General features: G+C 36.0%; 3 protein-coding genes across 3 annotated transcripts in view; 2 read left to right on the top strand and 1 right to left on the bottom strand.

Moving 5' to 3' along the window:
* Positions 1 to 1,691: 1,691 nt before the first annotated feature.
* LOC116846211 (leucine-rich repeat and death domain-containing protein 1-like) lies at positions 1,692 to 5,785 on the bottom strand. The gene is made up of 11 exons (XM_032819756.1): positions 5,571 to 5,785; positions 5,195 to 5,429; positions 4,830 to 5,056; positions 4,484 to 4,673; positions 4,222 to 4,377; positions 3,907 to 4,078; positions 3,047 to 3,151; positions 2,891 to 2,973; positions 2,745 to 2,806; positions 2,602 to 2,654; positions 1,692 to 2,512 (listed from the first exon to the last, which is right to left on the bottom strand). Exons 1-11 carry the CDS (start codon positions 5,754 to 5,756, stop codon positions 2,371 to 2,373), a joined length of 1,611 nt encoding a protein of 536 aa, XP_032675647.1. The 5' UTR covers positions 5,757 to 5,785; the 3' UTR covers positions 1,692 to 2,370.
* A 2,381-nt stretch (positions 5,786 to 8,166) lies between these two features.
* LOC116846238 (transcription elongation factor SPT5) lies at positions 8,167 to 15,193 on the top strand. Its single transcript, XM_032819805.1, has 12 exons — positions 8,167 to 8,375; positions 8,464 to 8,584; positions 8,990 to 9,081; positions 9,156 to 9,411; positions 9,528 to 9,760; positions 9,857 to 10,355; positions 11,203 to 11,551; positions 11,689 to 12,275; positions 12,523 to 12,878; positions 13,034 to 13,435; positions 13,971 to 14,137; positions 14,279 to 15,193. Exons 1-12 carry the CDS (start codon positions 8,360 to 8,362, stop codon positions 14,513 to 14,515), a joined length of 3,315 nt encoding a protein of 1,104 aa, XP_032675696.1. The 5' UTR covers positions 8,167 to 8,359; the 3' UTR covers positions 14,516 to 15,193.
* Positions 15,194 to 16,134: 941 nt separating this feature from the next.
* LOC116846258 overlaps positions 16,135 to 19,119 on the top strand; it is a 6,397-nt gene continuing 3,412 nt past the window's right edge. The window contains exons 1-6 of the mRNA XM_032819854.1: positions 16,135 to 16,193; positions 16,409 to 16,553; positions 17,017 to 17,398; positions 18,052 to 18,147; positions 18,466 to 18,541; positions 18,612 to 18,783. Of these exons, the coding sequence (XP_032675745.1) occupies positions 16,135 to 16,193; positions 16,409 to 16,553; positions 17,017 to 17,398; positions 18,052 to 18,147; positions 18,466 to 18,541; positions 18,612 to 18,783 (930 nt within the window). The remainder of the gene's footprint in view (positions 16,194 to 16,408; positions 16,554 to 17,016; positions 17,399 to 18,051; positions 18,148 to 18,465; positions 18,542 to 18,611; positions 18,784 to 19,119) is intronic.

Raw genomic sequence — 19,119 nt, 5'->3', positions numbered from 1 at the left:
TATATATTATATATATATATATATATATATATATATATATATATATATATATATATATATATATATATATATATATATATATATGATATATACAAGGTGTCCCACAACTGGTAGAACACCCATTAGGGGTAGGTAGGGAGTGCAATTTGGAACTGAATGTTCTTCCATTTTTAGATCCGACAATTATCACAGAGAAATAAATATGGATAAATAAATGAGTGGGTATGTGGATGGGTGTCTGATCGGGGCTAGGGTAGTGGCAAGTTTTCAATGTATGGGTGTGATGTATAGGTGTTTTTGTGTGCGGTTATGAGTGCATGGATAATTTGAATGTTTCTAGTGCGAGTGGGCGGAGTGATTGCATTTTATTTGCCGGAGAGGGGAAACATGTGTGGTATGTTTCCTTCGAGTGCGTGGGTGATTTGAATGTTTTCTGCATGTCGGTGGTTGAATATCATGAATGATTTTAGTATGTATATACAAAATGGGGAAAAAAACGAACAAGCAGGATCTCTGAGGAGTCCACGGCGTCCTATAGCCCTGAACGCTCACACTAAGGAATTGGCAGACTTAGTTAATTAATATTTCGTTATAACTAATTGTCGGATCCAAAAATAAAAGAGGAACTTTCAGTTCCAAATTTCACCCTCTACCTACCCTTAACGGGTGTTCTACCAGTTGTGGGACACCGTGCGTGCGTGCGTGCGTGCGTGCGTGCGTGCGTGCGTGCGTGCGTGCGTGCGTGCGTGCGTGCGTGCGTGCGTGCGTGCGTGCGTGCGTGCGTGCGTGCGTGCGTGCGTGCGTGCGTGCGTGCGTGCGTGCGTGTGTGTATGTGTGTGTGAGAGAGACATAAGTATATATAGATATAATTCTTAAGTGTGTAGTTTAATCTGATGCGTAATCAGAGAAATGAATATATCCCATAATAGCATTTACTCTGCTCAGTGACAAACATGTTGCAATATATGTTCAAGTTTTTAATAGCAAGGCCTTTTAAAAAGAAGTTTCATACATAATTTTGCATTTTATAGTCTTCTTTATGAATTTCCTTCGTTAATTGGCTCTAAAACTGCACATATATGTATGTATATATGTCGCGCTACGAAATGTGATATATGACACCTATTTAAAAAAGTAAAAGTATCACATCATTATATCATAGCTCGTTACTGTTAGTATTGAACATGAGCAAGACATATTTTAGATGTCCGCTTCCATTATATGCTAATCACATTTGACACTATAAGCTTTATATAATGTTATTTTAACTCTACCAAGTTATTAATACGTTATCTAATACAAGCTCTAATACAAATTAGTGTACGAAATGTACAGCATTAACATAAATAGTAATCATTAGAGCCATAAAAGAAATAATTATAAAAAAATTCTTAAATTATTTGTCTTGTATCTATGCTACTGATTATATCTATTACCAATTTTACCTCTGGTAAAATACCAGTTATAGTAATTCGTTGTGCTGTTTGAGGTAGTATTCTGAGAATATTATGTATCTATTATGTATACCTCTAGATTTCATTACGAGGCTTGATTGAGTGCCATTTACAAAAAAGAAAAGGGAAAAAAAAACATTCGTGGTTATCGCAGACACATTAAACTTACACGTTAGACTTTACTTGATGGCAATTATTGCTTTTAAGATTTTTATACCGAATATAACGATAACCGAGTTAAAGAATTGGATGCACTGGTGAGGATATTGGAAAGAACTGCGAATACTTTTTTTTTCAAATTATCTTTACGATTTTTTAGATATTTTCTCGAGATATAATTATCGAGATATAATTATCGAGAGATATGTCTTTGATTTAATAGTCGTGCGTTTTTCTTTTTTCTATTTTAAATATATATTATCAATAATATGTATTTTATTATTATCGATATAGATTGAACCATAACTAAATAAAAATTTGTCGTTATTTCGTGTAGTTTTGGATAAAATTGTTGGTAGTATATTATTATATAGGTCACTCTATATGGTGTCATGGAAGAATTTCCTAATGTTGTTTTATTTTTTATTATATAGAAAGTTTACATGATTATATGAGGAGAACTTGTCCAATTACCTCGGTACGTGCTATTGAGACTGGGCGTAAAATTAATACTATAATGTAATTATTACTGTTTTATTTAAATAAACAGACTCAAGACTGATGCTGGGTTTTTCTGGGGTGTATCGCGATAAATAAGTTTAAAAGTAAGGAAGTTATTAAAATCTATCATTTGGAGAATTTATTGGAGCTAAAGTCATTTCGTTGTATCTTCTTAAATATCGCACCTCCTTTTGAAAGTGTGAGAGCTACGAAAGAAAATCAAGTAGTAAATTTAGTTTTTAATTTTGATTTCGTGTCATAAACGAATTAAGTATACCTTCTCGATCTCGTTTTGAAGGTGTTCTTGTTTGGATTTTGGCGTTAATGTTTCTGTAGATTTTGCGATTTCGAATTCTTGCAAGGATCCTATCAATTCTTGAATCTTTTTATTTATATTTCTGAAATCCGATTTAATGTGTTAACATTTCGAAAAAATGATATTTCTATGTTTTTTTCATAAAATATACAATATACATTCTAGACTTACACTGGCGGAGCAAATTTGAATTTTCTCTGTTTCCGGCTACCCGAATAATTTCCCTAAATAAACAATTAATGAAATTAAAAAAACCTTTTGCTTTAGCTCAGATTATTTTAGGATAAAATGTGTATTAAAATGTTTTTTAATACCGTTTCCGATCGTTTTTTAATCTCAGGATAATCTTCTACATCAATCGCGAACGGAATGTCATCTAATAAATAAGTATATTTTATTATAATATAAATGTTCCATATTCTTTCTCTGCCGTACTATAAAAGTATTTAATGTCACATACCTTCGTTTCTTTTCGAAACTTTTTCCATACTTTTACTGAAACTATGCTTGCTACGTCTCCATTCTCTTATAGCATCTGTGTCCCTGTATATTACATAATACAGTTTACGCGTAGTATCTACAATTAGCGGGAACATAGTCGTAAAAAATATCTTACTTAATTCTCTGAATTGTCGCCGATTGTGCAGTAAGCAGATCTTTCGCTTTAGAGATCCAGTACAAGCGTTGCTCCATTGCAACGTTCGTTCCTTTACCGTCACATCTAATCGTAGAACAACCTATCATTTAATTTCTTACACACGTACATACAACGTAACTATACAAATTCTAGTGGAATTAAATTGCTTTTGTGTACTTTCTAAGGAAATTCCTCGCGATAGCGCGATCTGTACCTCAGCTATCGTTATATTTTATATCCCAAGATAATTTTTCAAGCATGATAATATGGAGCGCGAGTCTTTCAGTTGCATGGGACGCAGCTGCAATTTCCGCATGTCTTTCGTGACAATGTCGAAGATCAATTCGGCGTGCCGAGTGTCCTTATACTTCTTTCTCTCCTCGTTAAACGCGACGGACTTGTCGAACTTCGCGAGCGCTATGTGCCTTGTCTCGTTACTGATCGCCTTGATTCTACATTCTCTTTCGCGATAATGTTTATACGTTATCAAGCCCGTCACGTTTCGCCTAACGTAACACGACCTCGACGACGGTCCTGTTAAACGCAGGATACCCGCATCGACTTCGGCGATCTCTCTCCTGATGCAAGTTTTTCTGACGTCGTGACACGAAGTTATTATTCTTAAAAAAGCATGCTGCTCATCGCTTTGCCTTTCATCCAACATGCTCTCCGGCTTATCGTCGCTCTCGTTCCCCGTCTGTTCGTTAATCTCGACCTCGCGTTGAGTAGCGAGTTTTTCGGCGCACGACGCGCAAAGAGTACCATCGTTACGCGTTATCTCGCTCATAATATTTACCGAATTTTCCAAGATCGCATTAATCCGCACATGACTGTTGTACCTGTTGCTGGCTCTGTAAGCCCTGACTCTCTTCCTGACCGAAACACCTTTAAACGAATCGCCGATGTCAGTTATGCTCTTCGATTCTCGTCGTGGAATCTTTGCCAATCTATGTCGCTTCTCGCGAGGAGATTGATAACATAAAATTGTCGATGGTTTTGGTTCCATTTTCTCTGAAATACGTTTGATTTACTTATAATCGTGTTCACAGTCAGAATTATTTAATTGATTCAAGTAGAACGGATAAAATATTATATATAGATTAGAGTTTGATGAAAATGCAATCTGTTATGATGCAGAAATGTCGGTTTCTTACGTTCTACGAATGTCACGAGCTGGTCCGGGTGCAATTTATTCCACTCTGTACGCAAATAGCTGAGAATACTCGAACAGCCCAGAGCTATAATACTTTTTGGAGGCGTAGCAATAGGATTATCTGCCACGTTGAGAGTTTTAAGTCTTGGTACCAAGCCTGAAACGGTGCCTCTCGATTGTTATTTGAAAAACATAAAGCAGAATAAAGAGAGATTTGCAATAAAATTAGTACAGAAAATTTATTGTTATACCGTATCACTTACAAAGTTCCAGCGGCAATGTCTGGATTTTATTTCCTTGTAGCAAAATAGTCTCCAACGAAGGGTGCGATTTGATGGTTGTAGGTAAGCTGGTAAGTTGATTATTTCGGACATCCAACCATTGCAAACGTGGCAGAAAAGGAAAGAGCTCTTTAGGAAGTTCGAGCAAATCGTTATTCTCCAAATACAGCATCTGAAGAAGGATAAAACACTTCACACAATTCTTGTAACAGTCCAGCTCAATTCAAGTTTACATAACAATGATGTGACAAGGATTTTCCCGCCTTCTTCCTTGTTCTTTAATAGCTTATTCCATAAAAAAAATAACTTTTTATGATACATCACGTACTCGTATTGCAGGATATTTTTCCAACATTTCAATGGAAAGGGACGTAAGTCCAACACCTGTTAAGTCTATAAAAGTCTCGTTATATATGGGAGTCTTGTTTGGTAGTGGTGTCAAAAACGAAGTAACTACATTTGAAGACTCCTTCGGCTTTTTTCTCCCCTCTATCGAAGAAACGTCCGAAACATCTTCGCTTAGTGAGAGATATGAATCGTTCCCTTCGTTGTCTTCTGTCCGCATATGAAAGATCGAAGTGGTAGAATCATATTTTAGTGATATTATACACGCTCGAATAAATAGAAAATATATAATTTAGCGATTGTAAATTTGAGTAATAACATTAACAAATAAATAATTCTGGCGTTTACCTAAAGTAGCGGAGATAATCTTGTCGTTATTTGCGGTAACATTGTGCGCGTCTTTGCCGCTGGAAGCGTTCGTATTTTCATAGAAATTACCCGCCGTATTTGCTTCGAAAATAATATCGAATCCCGCTGATGTTTCATTGTCATTCTCGAGCGCTTCCCATTTCAATAAACGCGAGGATCTCGTCAGAACGTTATTGTCCTCGGAATTTCTTTTCTCGCTTTTAACATCGTCGTCCTGCAAATTTATCGTGAATTATCGTGTTTCGTTTATTTCAGTTGTGGAGATAACACATTTCAAATATAAGTTACTTCCATCTTTCAATTCATCTAACATTGCTAACTCAAACAACAGAGGCAAGTTGTATCAATGTCGCACCTGCACTTCCGTTTCCTTGAATGTGTCATCGTCATTAGTATCTATCGTAGATTGATTGCCAATTAATTTGTCCGCATCGTTCTCCGCATTGCTCGCGCATTCATGAATCGATAAGAATTTTTCGACTTTCGGTTTCGCAGAAAATCCATAATATTGGGCGAGAATGTTCTCCGTGGGATCTGACATGCCAAAGCCAAATGATAGATCTTGCTTACGCTTATACTCGAGAAATACAAATGATACTTTACAGCAAACCCGTTGTTTACTCGTCACCTAGGTGATTTCTCAGTTCTCTTTCATAAAGTTATAATTTTCAAGCCATCCAAATCTGAAGCCATAAGTTTAAAGTTGAATTATTTTGGATAGAAATCCATTTCGAAAAACTTGTTCTCATAAATTTAAATTTTTATATACGCTAAATCGCATAAATCTGATTTTTATGTTTCACTTATAGATGGCGTTGTATATTACCGATTGAGAAAATTGTTTAACATCAGTATTGTAGTTTGTTTTGTAAACATAGAGGCGCTTTGCATAAAAGGACACTAGAGACATTTTAATCACCCTTATAGAAATATCATACTAAGAATCATTGATTAATTATTTATTTTCGGTATTAAAAGTACAGTATTTAGTAATATTCTGTGATTCAAATACAACTTTTAGTACTCAAGTATTTCAATATTTAATGTTACAAATCCTACCTTATGATTGATTTCAATACTTAAATATTAATATGTAATATCAATATTTAACAGTGTTTTATTATCTGTATTTAACAATTTATGTATTTAACAATTTATGTATTTAACAATTTATGTATTTAACAATTTTATTATCAGTATTCACCAGAAATTAAGTACTGGTTAAAAAATTACTGAATTACTGGTAATATTTAATCACTAATAATTTTTCATTATTTCTTAGTATGATATTTCTATGAGGGATAATAACAACCAATCGAGAATCAACTTAGTATTTCTGTTGTAATGTACAATAGAAAGTCTGATCTTTTATTGGTTAGCTTTAGGAAGTTATTGATTACGCTTTACGCGAATTTAACAAAATACGCGCCATGGGGATTAGGTATTGAATGTCGACTTGCAAAATGACGTAACTTCTTGTAAATTACTATATTACGCAGGTTACGCTTACGCAAATTACGCCACATGGGGAGGCACCTAATACAGCCAAAAATTAGATTTGGCGTAACGAAAATAGCGTAAAGAGCACAAAATAACTAGATGGAAACTGGTACTTAAATGAGATGATATGATTGATTGGCGCAAGTTACTTTTAAGGGACGTCTACATTGGAAGTAAGTAGGAAGTAAAAGTAAGAAATTGACCAACCATAGTCGAATGTGAGAAGAATAATCAACTATGATTGGTCAATTTCTTATTCTTACTTCCTACTTCTTACTGCTTACTTCCAATGTAGACGTCCCTTTACGCAATTTACGCCATATGGAGAGGCACTCTTACACTACATTAATTGTGTCGTTTGACGCAGTCATATTGGGCACGTTCAGCAGACACAATAGTTGTACAACTGTTGAGTGATTCGTAAACGTAATTGGTCTAAATATAGGGAACCAACAGAATAAACCAATAAACATCGAGTGCTCACTGAGCGCTTTTATCTGCTGAACGCACCCATTGTTAGAACGCACCCTGTAGATAAAAGACAGAACAGAGCAAAGCAAGAGTAGCCATAAAATATATTAGTTGTAGATGGGAATAGATACTACTTCTTTTTACTCGCTCTACACTCGATATCGTAAGCACTTAATGGGTGCTTTCCAATTGCTTAATCACATCTTGACACACACGTATACAAAACCAGTTTATTGGTCACATATGTGGTCTGTTCTTTTCAGCTGCACTGCTGAACTGGTGCAATAAGTTAGAGTGAGAAAACATATAGTTGTCTTACTTTAACTTATTGAACCAGCTCAGCAGTTAGCTGAAAAGAACAGACCAATTATCTAAAATATCTTGTAAGATAATATGCAACCAATAAACTGTTTTTGTGTAACACAGTGTACGCAACTGGAAAGCACCCAATGCTTATTAATGTGTTATATATTACATTGTGTATACTGTAATTACATTTTAATTTTAATAATCTATATTACATAAATATTGCTTTCCATATTTTTATTGTTCACTTTTCATGTGAAATAACACAGTGAAAAGTGAAAAATGAAAATGAAGTTTACGTGAAAGATTCATGATCGCTACCCTGCTTTTTTGACGAAGTTAGCGATCTAGTATAGTATAGACATCTGTGACGCAGTGTGATGGCTCCTGCACACAGGACGCGGTAATGCTTGCTACGCGGCGGAAGTTCGCGCGACAGCCAATCAATACGCTGCTTTCCGTAATAACCTTCTAGCTCTTACGGAAAAATAACATATTGATTGGCTATCGCGTGGATTCCGCCGCGCGGCAAGCATTACCGCGTCCTATGTGCAAGAGCCATGAATCCTACATTACAGCTGATTGGTCGGTCGTCTACGTGTTGGTGTCTCTAGATGGCGCCACACGCCTAGCTCTGGTCACTAAAATCAGGCCGATGGCTGCTCTTAGTTTCACTCTGTCCCGTGAAATCTCCTTTTTCTAGTCCAGGTGGTTCAGAAACCATCGTTGAGTGTGGTAGAGTGATTCTCCCAGGGCAGATCTGTCGGAGGTCAAAAAGTATATTCAATCAGAAGTAATAATCGTTGAGATTGTTCATTGAACGCCACGTTTTCTTGAACCTAGTTGTTGTATGCGGACAACGTTGAAATGTCGGATTCAGAAGGTAACGTTTACGATATTTCGTCAACAAAAATGATAGCGTTGTTAGCATTAAAGATGTGGAATAGTGTCATATGATAAAATTTTTGCAGCGGTTAGTGATGCGGGTAGCCCTATAGGAAGATCTCGGAGTGTTTCTCGCAGCAGAAGTCGCTCCAGCTCACGATCGAGGAGTCCATCCAGGTCTCGATCACGTTCCCGATCGCCGTCTGGGTGAGTTCAAGTTTGTAACCTAACCTAACTTAAGCGCATCATTTCACTCATATTAACATCTGGACAGTTGCGCTAAATTTCACATGTTAGTTTGTATTTACATGTAATTTCGTTTTTATTTCTTTAACTTGATTTGTTATGTATGAAATATTTTTCTTCTTCTATAATCCAAATAGCGGTCCTCAATCTTTTTTCTTGAATACTACTAAAATTAACTATGCTTCTTGTTGAGATAACTTGGTTTCACCTGCAGAGATTATTCAGTCTATGCATCATAGTGCATACTACACTTTGCTGAGAACTGAGCTATATTGATTATTGTGTATTTTTTGAAGTACTTGTATTTTCCACAATTTCCACTATTTTCCACAAAAAATACAAATAACAATTAAATTTTATCTATAGCTCTGAAGATGGAGATGTAAAGATAGATGAAGCAGAGGAAGCCAGATCGGGTGATGAGGAAGCTCTTGATGAACCTGAGGAAGAACCTGAAGGTATAATTGGAAAATTTTCAATTTTGAATACATGCTAAACAATTTGTTCTTACAATAGATTTTCACGATTACAGGAGAAGACTTGGATAATAGCAGTGAATATGATGAAGAAGAAGATGAAGAGGATGAAGATAGGCCGAAAAAAAAGAAGAAAAAGGATAGATTTGGCGGCTTTATCATTGATGAGGCTGAGGTAGACGATGAGGTTGAAGATGACGATGAATGGGAGGAAGGTGCCCAAGAAATTGGTATTGTAGGAAATGAGGTAGACGAGTTAGGACCAACTGCACGTGAAATCGAAGGACGACGCAGAGGCACAAACCTCTGGGAGTAAGTATTAAAATTTCAGAAATAACATTAGACTTTTGTTCAACTTTACGACTTTCATTTTAATAAACAATCGTGTCGCAATTGCTTCTTCTTTTATTTAACGAACTTTTTATTAGTTCGCAGAAAGAGGACGAAATTGAAGAATATCTCAGAAAAAAATATGCTGACGAATCGCTTGCCGCTCGTCACTTTGGCGATGGTGGCGAAGAGATGAGTGACGAAATCACGCAGCAAACTCTATTACCTGGAGTGAAAGATCCGAATTTGTGGATGGTTAAATGTCGTATAGGAGAAGAAAAATCTACTGTACTTCTATTGATGCGAAAGTACATTACATACCAATTTTCGGGTAAGATATAAATTTCGGGAAAATAAAGAGCTTCTAGTTATCAAATTATATTCAGCTCATTCGTAATGGCTCTTGTGTCTTTTTGTGAAATTGCAGGTGAACCTCTCCAGATAAAATCTATTGTGGCACCGGAAGGTGTCAAAGGATACATCTATGTAGAGGCCTTCAAACAGGCGCATGTAAAAGCCGCCATTGAAAGTGTTGGAAGTTTGAGAATGGGTATATGGAAGCAGCAAATGGTGCCGATTAAAGAGATGACGGATGTGTTGCGAGTTGTTAAAGAACAGACTGGTCTGAAAGCCAAACAGTGGGTTCGCTTGAAACGGGGCATTTATAAAGACGACATAGCTCAGGTGGATTATGTCGATTTGGCGCAAAATCAGGTGCATCTGAAGTTACTGCCGAGAATTGATTATACTAGACCACGCGGTGCATTAAGAACAGCACAGAGTGAATCTGAAGCTTTAAAACGCAAGAAGAAGAGACGGCCACCGGCGAAGCCGTTTGATCCTGAGGCAATCCGCGCCATTGGAGGAGAAGTTACTAGCGACGGAGATTTCCTTATATTCGAAGGAAATAGATACAGTCGTAAAGGGTCTGTTTAATAATCTTTTTTTTTTTGGTAATATGTTATGAGAAAGACGATTTGACAAGTTCTTGTCAAAATCAGTGTAGAAAGTGTTCAGTATAGAAAGCAGCACTGATTTTGATTTAATATGACTGATGTGTACAGCGCGCATCTAGTCATATTTATGATTAGTGAGTGAGAGACTTGGAGAATAGCTTGGTGATCAAAATTATTATTAGAATTTTTTTTTATATGGATTTTAGTAAATTTAAAGTTGCTTGAATTGAAAGAAGAATTAAGAAATATGAGTAGCGCCTTTGAGAAGAAGAAAGGTCGAACTGGTAAAAAATGATGTCGCACAATATTTTGCTTACCTATCATGATTTTAATGAAAAGTATAACCAAAAAAAAGTGTAATGTCAAAATCAAGACATTTATTTACCGTTTTCAATTTGTTATATATCTTAATAAACTGCTTGTAAGATGTCATTAAGATTTGAGGTTAAATTAATACTGGAAGTAATTACTGGTTTCTATTTCTACTCTTTAAGTTGATACTATATACAATATGAACAACAACTTTAATGTTGAAGTCAGTTTAGTTCTGCCTGAGTTTGATCTTTCTTCGGATAAAAAACTTAAAAATGTAAATGTTAGTGCAATACCTTTCCTTATTATTGCACCTATATGCCACACACATATTCGATATGTCAAAAATTCTAAACTATTCACCTTTATGTACAGTTTCTTTTGTAAACATATGCATGCCATGTCCGTGTCTCCAAACTCACTAGCAGTACAAGTGGCAGTCGCCTTCCTCATATATTGTGTCTTCATCTAGTTTTCCATGTATTAATCATCCTTTATTTTACAGCTTTCTTTATAAAAATTTCACCACAAGTGCTATTATCGCGGAGGGTGTTAAGCCTACACTTTCCGAATTAGAGAGATTCGAAGAAGCGCCAGAAGGCGTCGAAATAGATTTAAGCGGAACGCCAGGAACCGGGGTTTCTGGAAAGGAAGATCAATCTGTTGCTCACTCCTTCAGCAACGGAGATAATGTAGAAGTGTGCGAAGGTGAATTGATAAATTTACAAGGAAAGATTGTTTCCATAGATGGAAACATGATTATGGTTATGCCGAAGCACGAAGAGCTTACAGAAGCCTTGGAATTCCAAGCTTCTGAGTTACGAAAATACTTCACAATGGGCGATCACGTTAAAGTAAGATATTAAGAACTATGTTAAGAATGTTAAGAAGAATGTTAAGTAACTAAGAAAGAAAGAGTTTATGTAATCTTGAAGAATATAAATTCGTAAGAATTGCTTAACATTATAATATCGTTTTAATTAATCGATAGGTTGTGGCAGGAAGATATGAAGGCGACACAGGCTTGATCGTCAGAGTAGAACATAATAGAGTAGTTCTATTCTCTGATTTGTCGATGCACGAGTTAGAGGTTCTTCCTAGAGATCTACAACTATGCTCGGATATGGCAACAGGCGTCGACAGTTTAGGTCAATTCCAGTGGGGTGATTTAGTGCAACTCGACGCACAAACGGTCGGTGTTATTGTTCGGTTAGAACGTGAGAATTTCCACGTGCTTTCCATGCATGGAAAGGTGGTCGAGGCGAGGCCGCAAGGTCTCACGAAGCGTCGAGAAAACAGGAACGCAGTCGCTCTGGACTCACAACAGAATACCATACAGAAAAAGGATATCGTTAAAGTAGTCGATGGACCACATGCGGGTCGAGGCGGTGAAATCAAACATTTGTACAGAAGCTTCGCTTTCCTGCATTCACGAATGTTTGTTGACAACGGTGGAATTTTTGTGTGCAAAACCAGACATTTACAATTATCTGGTGGGACCAAAACAAACGCGACAACTATGTCGGCAGTCGCTGGGTTTATGTCACCTAGGATTGCTTCTCCAATGCATCCCAGCGGGTTAGTTTATTATTATTATTATTATTATTATTATTATTATTCTTTATTATTTTTCCTCTTATTTATCAACTCTTATTTATCAACTATATTAGCATATTCTTTTGCCTGCTCTTAAAAAAGGTATTAAGATATTCGAAATTAATTTATGTTGTGTAAGCAATAATGATTGATAATGATGAAACAACTTCTCAATCTCATAAAGCTATCAATTGTTTTTGCTCTTTTTTATATATTACTATAATTATAGGGGAGGCTTTGGCAGAGGCGGTGGAGGTGGAAGAGGCAGAGGTCGCGGTGGCGGTGCAAGACGCGATAGGGAATTAATCGGAACCACTATCAAGATAACTGGCGGACCTTACAAGGGCAATGTGGGTATCGTGAAGGACGCGACGGAGACCACGGCGCGAGTGGAATTACATTCCACATGCCAGACGATTTCCGTGGATCGATCTCATATCGCAAATGTCGGTGTACCGACGAAGGATGGTGGTTTCAGCAGTTACAACAGAACTCCAGCGTACGTAGCTGGTGGACAAACACCGATGTACACCAGGGATGGATCAAAGACACCTATGCATGGCTCTCAAACACCTATGTACGAAAGTGAGTAGTTCTACACATTATATGTCCCGATATAATCACGGTTAGAAGAAAGTGTGGAAGAATATAACGTAGAATACAATCTATATATCTTCTTATCTTCAATCGAAAACTGCAATCTTTAATGTATCAATTGTTTTTTATTTTTAATGTTACAGATGGCTCTCGTACTCCTCATTATGGTTCAATGACACCGTCTCACGATGGCTCGCGAACACCAGGCCAGTCAGGAGCTTGGGACCCGGCTGTCACAAATACTCCCGCCAGAACAAACGATTTCGATGGCTACAGTATGGAAGAGGGTGGCTCGCCTGGCTACGCGCCTGGATATCCTCCCACCGGCGGTCCGTTCACTCCGCAAACTCCAGGCACTATGTACGGCTCAGAACAAAGCTTCAGTTCGTACCAGCCGAGTCCTAGTCCTGCTGGAAGTGCCACTGCGAGTCCAAGTCCTGCAGGTTACGTTGCCACACCATCCCCAAGTGGAACTGGATATACCACAAGTCCACATGGAGCATTCGCAACTCCATCTCCAATCGGTTATAGTCCTATGACACCAGGTAAGTAATTCTCTTGTAATTGAATTGTGCAAAAAAATATTTATACATTTTATACTTTTTAGTATGAGAAGTACATACAAGAAGAATATGCAAAAAATAAATAAATGCACAAATTTTTTTTATTTTATCCACTGTATGTAAGTCGAGTTTCATACTTTTATTCGTTTTAAGACAATAACAGCTTTAATTTTAATCTCGTGTAATACCATATTTCTTTTATCATATTTTAAATCGATTGTTTTTTTTTTTGCAAATATAACAAGTTCTGTAAAATATCTTGAAATTAGAAAATCTCATTTTATTTTTATAAAAATCTAGGTATCTCTGGTATCTAGATATCTAATTAACTTTTAATCAATTTGTTATTGCATCAATGTAACAAAAATTGTCAATATCAATCGATTATCTCACATTGTGATAATTGTCTATTTTGGACATTTCAATAACAGATGCAAGTCCAATGGATTCATTTGATATCAAAGTTAATTTTTTATATATATATTACGAGTTATATAAGACGTAATTGGAATTACAGGTAGCCCATACAATCCACAAACACCTGGCGCAGGATTGGATACAGGTGTCGGTTCTGGTATCATAGGAGGCTCAGAATGGCACACAACTGATATCGAAGTACGCATTCGCGACTCCCATGACGATCCTGCGCTCGCTGGTCAGCAAGCAGTCATTCGTGGAATTTCGGTAAATTGATTTTTTATACAATAATTTAAAATAATGAGATATTTAACTGTTTTTTTTAATTATAACAATGTTAATATTTATATATATACGCACATCTTTTTTATTTTACCAATTTCTAACAACGAACCGTTTTATTCATAGGGCGGTATGTGCACCGTTTACTTACCTACCGAGGATAGAGTTGTCAACTTAGGGTGCGAGCAACTTGAACCTGTAATACCGTCGCGCGGTGATCGAGTCAAAGTAATTCTCGGCGAAGACCGAGAAGCCGTCGGCACTTTGCTCTCGATCGACAACCAAGAAGGAGTAGTAAAACTTAATACGGAAGAAATAAAATTCTTACAATTAAGATTTTTATGTAAAATGAAGGCTTCCTAAGACTTTCTAATTCTGCGCATCGATAGCCAGATTTTTTGCAGAAATAAAGAAACGAGATTTTCTAGTTCCAAGATATTTTACAGAACTTGTATTTGAAAAAACAATCAATGTAAAATATGGTACTACAAAATTACATGAGATTAAGATTGAAGCTGTTATGGTCTTAAAACAAATAAAAGTACGATACTGATTAACGTACAGTAGATAAAATAAATATTTGTACATTTATTTTTTTTTGAGTACATGAATATTGACAATGATGAAAATATATGTATAATGTATTATTGAACAATATTGGAATACTTAAGTAAACATAAATGACATTACCTACCCAATAATTACTGAAAATGCATCTTATGTAATATGATGTTATTTCGCTACTATTATGTCATTTAACTTTCACAAATTAACATAAATTTCTCACACTGATTTTAGTATATTTCTCTTTTTTTAAGAATATCTAAGAGTGTTTTAATGATAAACTTGTATGATATTTTAATGAAGAATATTATATTTTGAAGGAATAAACAGCGCAAAAAATTTATGTATATTATTACTAAGTGACATACAAAGTTTGTATTCTTCATTAATCAGCGCTTACGTATGCATTATGTATGCATTATGTATGCATTATGTATGCCTTAATATATGCGATGTAAATAAACATAAGTACATACATATCGTTCAGTGCGTTCATAGCAGCTGAGTAACAGATACTATAGTGTCTGAATTCATACAATCGTTTTAAATGAATAATAGCGGTTGTCGCATCATCTACAAGTTGATCGATATCTTATATTGACTATAAGTTACTTATAGTAACTTGTGGCAAATAAAAATATAATAAAAAAAATGTATTCGCCCTTTAATATATCGATTAAAGTAAATAAGTATATAAACAAAATAATATTTAAGAAATACGTGTCCGTCTTTAAAAAAAATTTAAATTAATTTAAAATAATAATAAAATTAACATTTCTTTAAAAGTAATGAGTATAAAAAGTATTTAACGCGCAGTTTCTCTTATAACGCGTTGCATGGATATTTATTATTTATAAATATCAGAAGATTAGTATTTTCATTTTTTGATATACATAGCATGTAGAAAATAAAAAAATATATATTATCAAAATATGTATATTATAATAATTAAATATACATATATTAAATCAAAATATGTATATTACAAATATATAGGATCTGTTACTGAGTAGCATTATACGATGGTAACGATGTTATGTAAAAAATATTAAGAATACACATTATACACATTCTTCAAAAAACTTTTATAACATCTATTTTAATATCGATATATTATATTTATGAAAATACGTAGTATTATATATATATATATAATTATATTTGCCTTTTTTTGTAATTACAGCACATAACTATTTTTATAAAAAATTGAAATTTTGTAATTTCTTATTATTTCGATAGAAAACAGTAAGAAGCTACGCCTGAAGTTATCGTTCTATTGCTACGAAATAACGCAAGTGACAGAAGCGTAATACTCGAGAGCAACGTGTGCGAGCCGTTGAAAGGCTTGCCAAAAATGTTTAAGAAATCCGTGAGAAGAAAATCACGCGGTTAACCACTTGAGACTCTCGTTTCGGAGTATGAACATATGTTCTTTATGGTTCCTCTTAGTACTTGTAGGCTGCATCTTCAGTAGAAGGTACTTGATTCACATTTGCTGAAGTATGTATATCGTTTAATCGATGATTAAATGTTTTCATGTTCGTTTAATTGCGCAATATCAACCCGATGAGTAAATAATAATTTAATCTCTGTTTTAAATTAACATTGAATTTAAGCAAACTTAATATATTAAACACAGCTGTTTCCAGCTGATTCGTGTTTTTAATGCAGTCGTTGTGTATCTCGTGGCAGGGCAACCGGTGCTAAATCTTCTAAACGTAGTCAGAATGTCGGCACCGTTTTATTTGAGAGAAACGATTATGGAAAGCAATGCTGGACTAGCGAAGAATTTGCCGTCCTTAACAGCCGAAGAATATTCCAAGACATTTTGCCCGAGGTGAATCCAATTATCCTCCGACAATACTGCATGCACGCGAGCCGCACTATGAGAATTGAATTCGCGGAATCTTATCTGCATACAATAAAAATCACGGAAATTAAACTCCCGCTGCTGATACACGTTCTTCAAGTCTAACTTTGGACCAAATTATTGTCAAACTGGCAAGCTTGCACAGAAGCAATAACTTCACAATGGAATAATTTTTACTTCGTTTCGCCGGAAACTCGTAACATGTGATTCGATTTATTTGCGTTTCAATTTCGATTTACTCAGCGCTTCAATTTCCCACAAGGGAAAACCAATATTCGGATGGTACTAAATAAAAATGATGGTCCGGATAATCTCTCTCACATATACACGCGCGCGCGCGCGCACACACATACGCACACGCGCATAAACAGTAACGGAGTATCGAAGGATTCGCGCGCGGAGGAGTTTCTAAAATCTTTTTCTCCGTTAGGTGAAAGTCATCGATCCGCAAAACGATCAGTACATAGCGCACCTGATGGACTATTTTCACACATGCCTCGAGAACGTGCGGAGGTTGTCCGTGGGCAAAACGAAGCATCTGATGCTGAAAGCTTTGGCTGACACACTGGGCGGTTACTTGCGGGTCTACATCCTGCCTCTCACGAGACACTCCTATTACGCGGGGAATATCAAATATCGCAACGCGAAGATGCTGTTCGACCTCTTCGACGAGCTGAAGACCTTCCTGCGGACGAACGGTGCCGGCTGGTCGAAGCCCAGCCAAGACGTCCGAGACGTCAAAATCCCGTCCATCGCGATCACACCGCCGAAAACGTCGCTCGCTTGTAACGGACTCATCACGTATTCGGCGCGTAAGTCGGTTCTTTGCGATTTAAGGCTCCTGGCCCCTCGTATTGTCTATCTCTTTTTAATGACGTCAGGAGCGAGCAAATGCATGCTAAAAATTCTTGCGAAATACATTGAAATAAAAATATATATCCATCCAAAGTAACACTTGCAATCGATTAAGCAAATTTGTAAGATATTCCGTGTAAGATACTCCTCTTTTGCTCTAACAATCAATAATTTATTGTAAATTAATTTGAATAGAAATAGGCGAAAAAATAGGTTAAGAAGATGAATTATGTATGTCACGTTAATTTACGATAAATTATTGATTGTTAGAGCAAAAGGGGAGTGCACGGAATATCTTACAAATTTGTTTAACCGATTGCAAGTGTTACTTTATGAATATATATTTTTATTTTAACATATTTCGCAAGAATTTTTAGCATACATTTTCTCACTTCTGACTTCATTAAAAAGAGATAGACAATGCGAGGAGCCAAGAGCCTTAAAGAGATCTTCGCGAATAACAAGTACAAATGTGCATCGATCCTTTCGTTAGGACCGTTGCTTCTGTTAATCAACGATTGTCGCAAAAGATAGTGTTGGTATAACACAAATTTTCGTAGTAATTGGAATAATTGAATAAGAATTTGATAATTTGTTGTGCGTTTTCCAGTATCTGAGCGCAACAGCGGAGATTACCGAAGTTTCACGTTCAAAAGAAAGAAACGTTCTACGGTGAAGCGGGGAAACGCAAGACGCGCGATCAATGGTGAGAATTCAGGAACGTGTTTATAATTAAGAAGCTTTATAATTAAGAATAAGAAGCTTTTTTTACTATTCTTCATGTTTATAATTTTTCGAGCGATCATCTTTACATCTTCGCGATCACACAGTCGGATCACATCTTTGTTTTGTACGATGAGGTAACTATATTTCCGTGGAATTCGCGAGATATTATAATAAGGAGGAATTATGCAGTTATATATAGTGCTATATTTTTAGTTTTTAATAGCAGTTCTATTTCGATTGTTATCAATTCTCTGTTTTTTGAGAATCATGAGACGATGTAAACTTTTATCTTGATAAGGATATAATAAGGAAAATGCGGCGGACGAAATCGTAATACCACTCCCGTTCCTCGATAACGAAGTGGAGCCCAACAGGTAGTTACCAAGTAGCATTCGTAAGAACGTCTCGCCGATCAAGCAGTCTCAACGTGTATTTTTTATGTAGCATCGCCCTGCCCTTCAAAACCGACAGCTTGCAGTCATTGTACTCGGAGAAGTCGGCTTTCGCGCTCGTAAAGTACTACATTGTCAGCGCGAAGTGCATTGCCTCGCGATCGAGCACGAGAACGCAGTTGCGGATGTTCAACAAGGACTTGCACAGCTGGTTGCGACAATCCGTACGTTGTGAGTTGCTGCGACTGGAAAAACGTGGCAACGAGCTCGTAATTGCACGCGTAATTGCAGAGCGGCGAATCACGTAACGGACAAATAAGTCAGAATTAACGTTTTGGGCGAACGAAAATGAAATTCAGATACAATGAAAAAGGGAATGATGAAAATTTTGTGTGTTGCATTAAAGTATGTTTTGTGCCAAGAAATAAAAAGAGTACAAAATATTCATACACCATATTGCAGTTATATTAAAAAAACTAAATTTTATGATAAGATATTTATTTTACTTTATTTATCTTCTATAATAAAAGTAGAGAGAGAGAGAGAGAGAGAGAGAGAGA

The sequence above is a fragment of the Odontomachus brunneus genome, unplaced genomic scaffold, assembly GCF_010583005.1.
Source record: "Odontomachus brunneus isolate Ranch 3 - 2012 unplaced genomic scaffold, Obru_v1 Obru_scaffold_062, whole genome shotgun sequence".
Classification (NCBI taxonomy): domain Eukaryota; kingdom Metazoa; phylum Arthropoda; class Insecta; order Hymenoptera; family Formicidae; genus Odontomachus; species Odontomachus brunneus.
The sequence above is the reverse complement of the archived record's forward strand: the minus strand, read 5'-3'. Positions and strand labels throughout refer to the sequence as shown.

Excerpts from the sequence above, each read along its gene's own strand:
- LOC116846211 (XM_032819756.1), bottom strand. The coding sequence starts at position 5,756 with ATGTCAGATCCCACGGAGAACATTCTCGCCCAATATTATGGATTTTCT. Across the intron at positions 4,674-4,829 it reads AAAAATATCCTGCAATACGA|ATGCTGTATTTGGAGAATAA; the intron begins GTACGTGATGTA and ends ATCCTTCTTCAG. Across the intron at positions 2,974-3,046 it reads GCGACAATTCAGAGAATTAA|GGACACAGATGCTATAAGAG; the intron begins GTAAGATATTTT and ends TGTAATATACAG.
- LOC116846238 (XM_032819805.1), top strand. Across the intron at positions 8,585-8,989 it reads CGTTCCCGATCGCCGTCTGG|CTCTGAAGATGGAGATGTAA; the intron begins GTGAGTTCAAGT and ends TTTTATCTATAG. Across the intron at positions 14,138-14,278 it reads CAGTCATTCGTGGAATTTCG|GGCGGTATGTGCACCGTTTA; the intron begins GTAAATTGATTT and ends TTTTATTCATAG.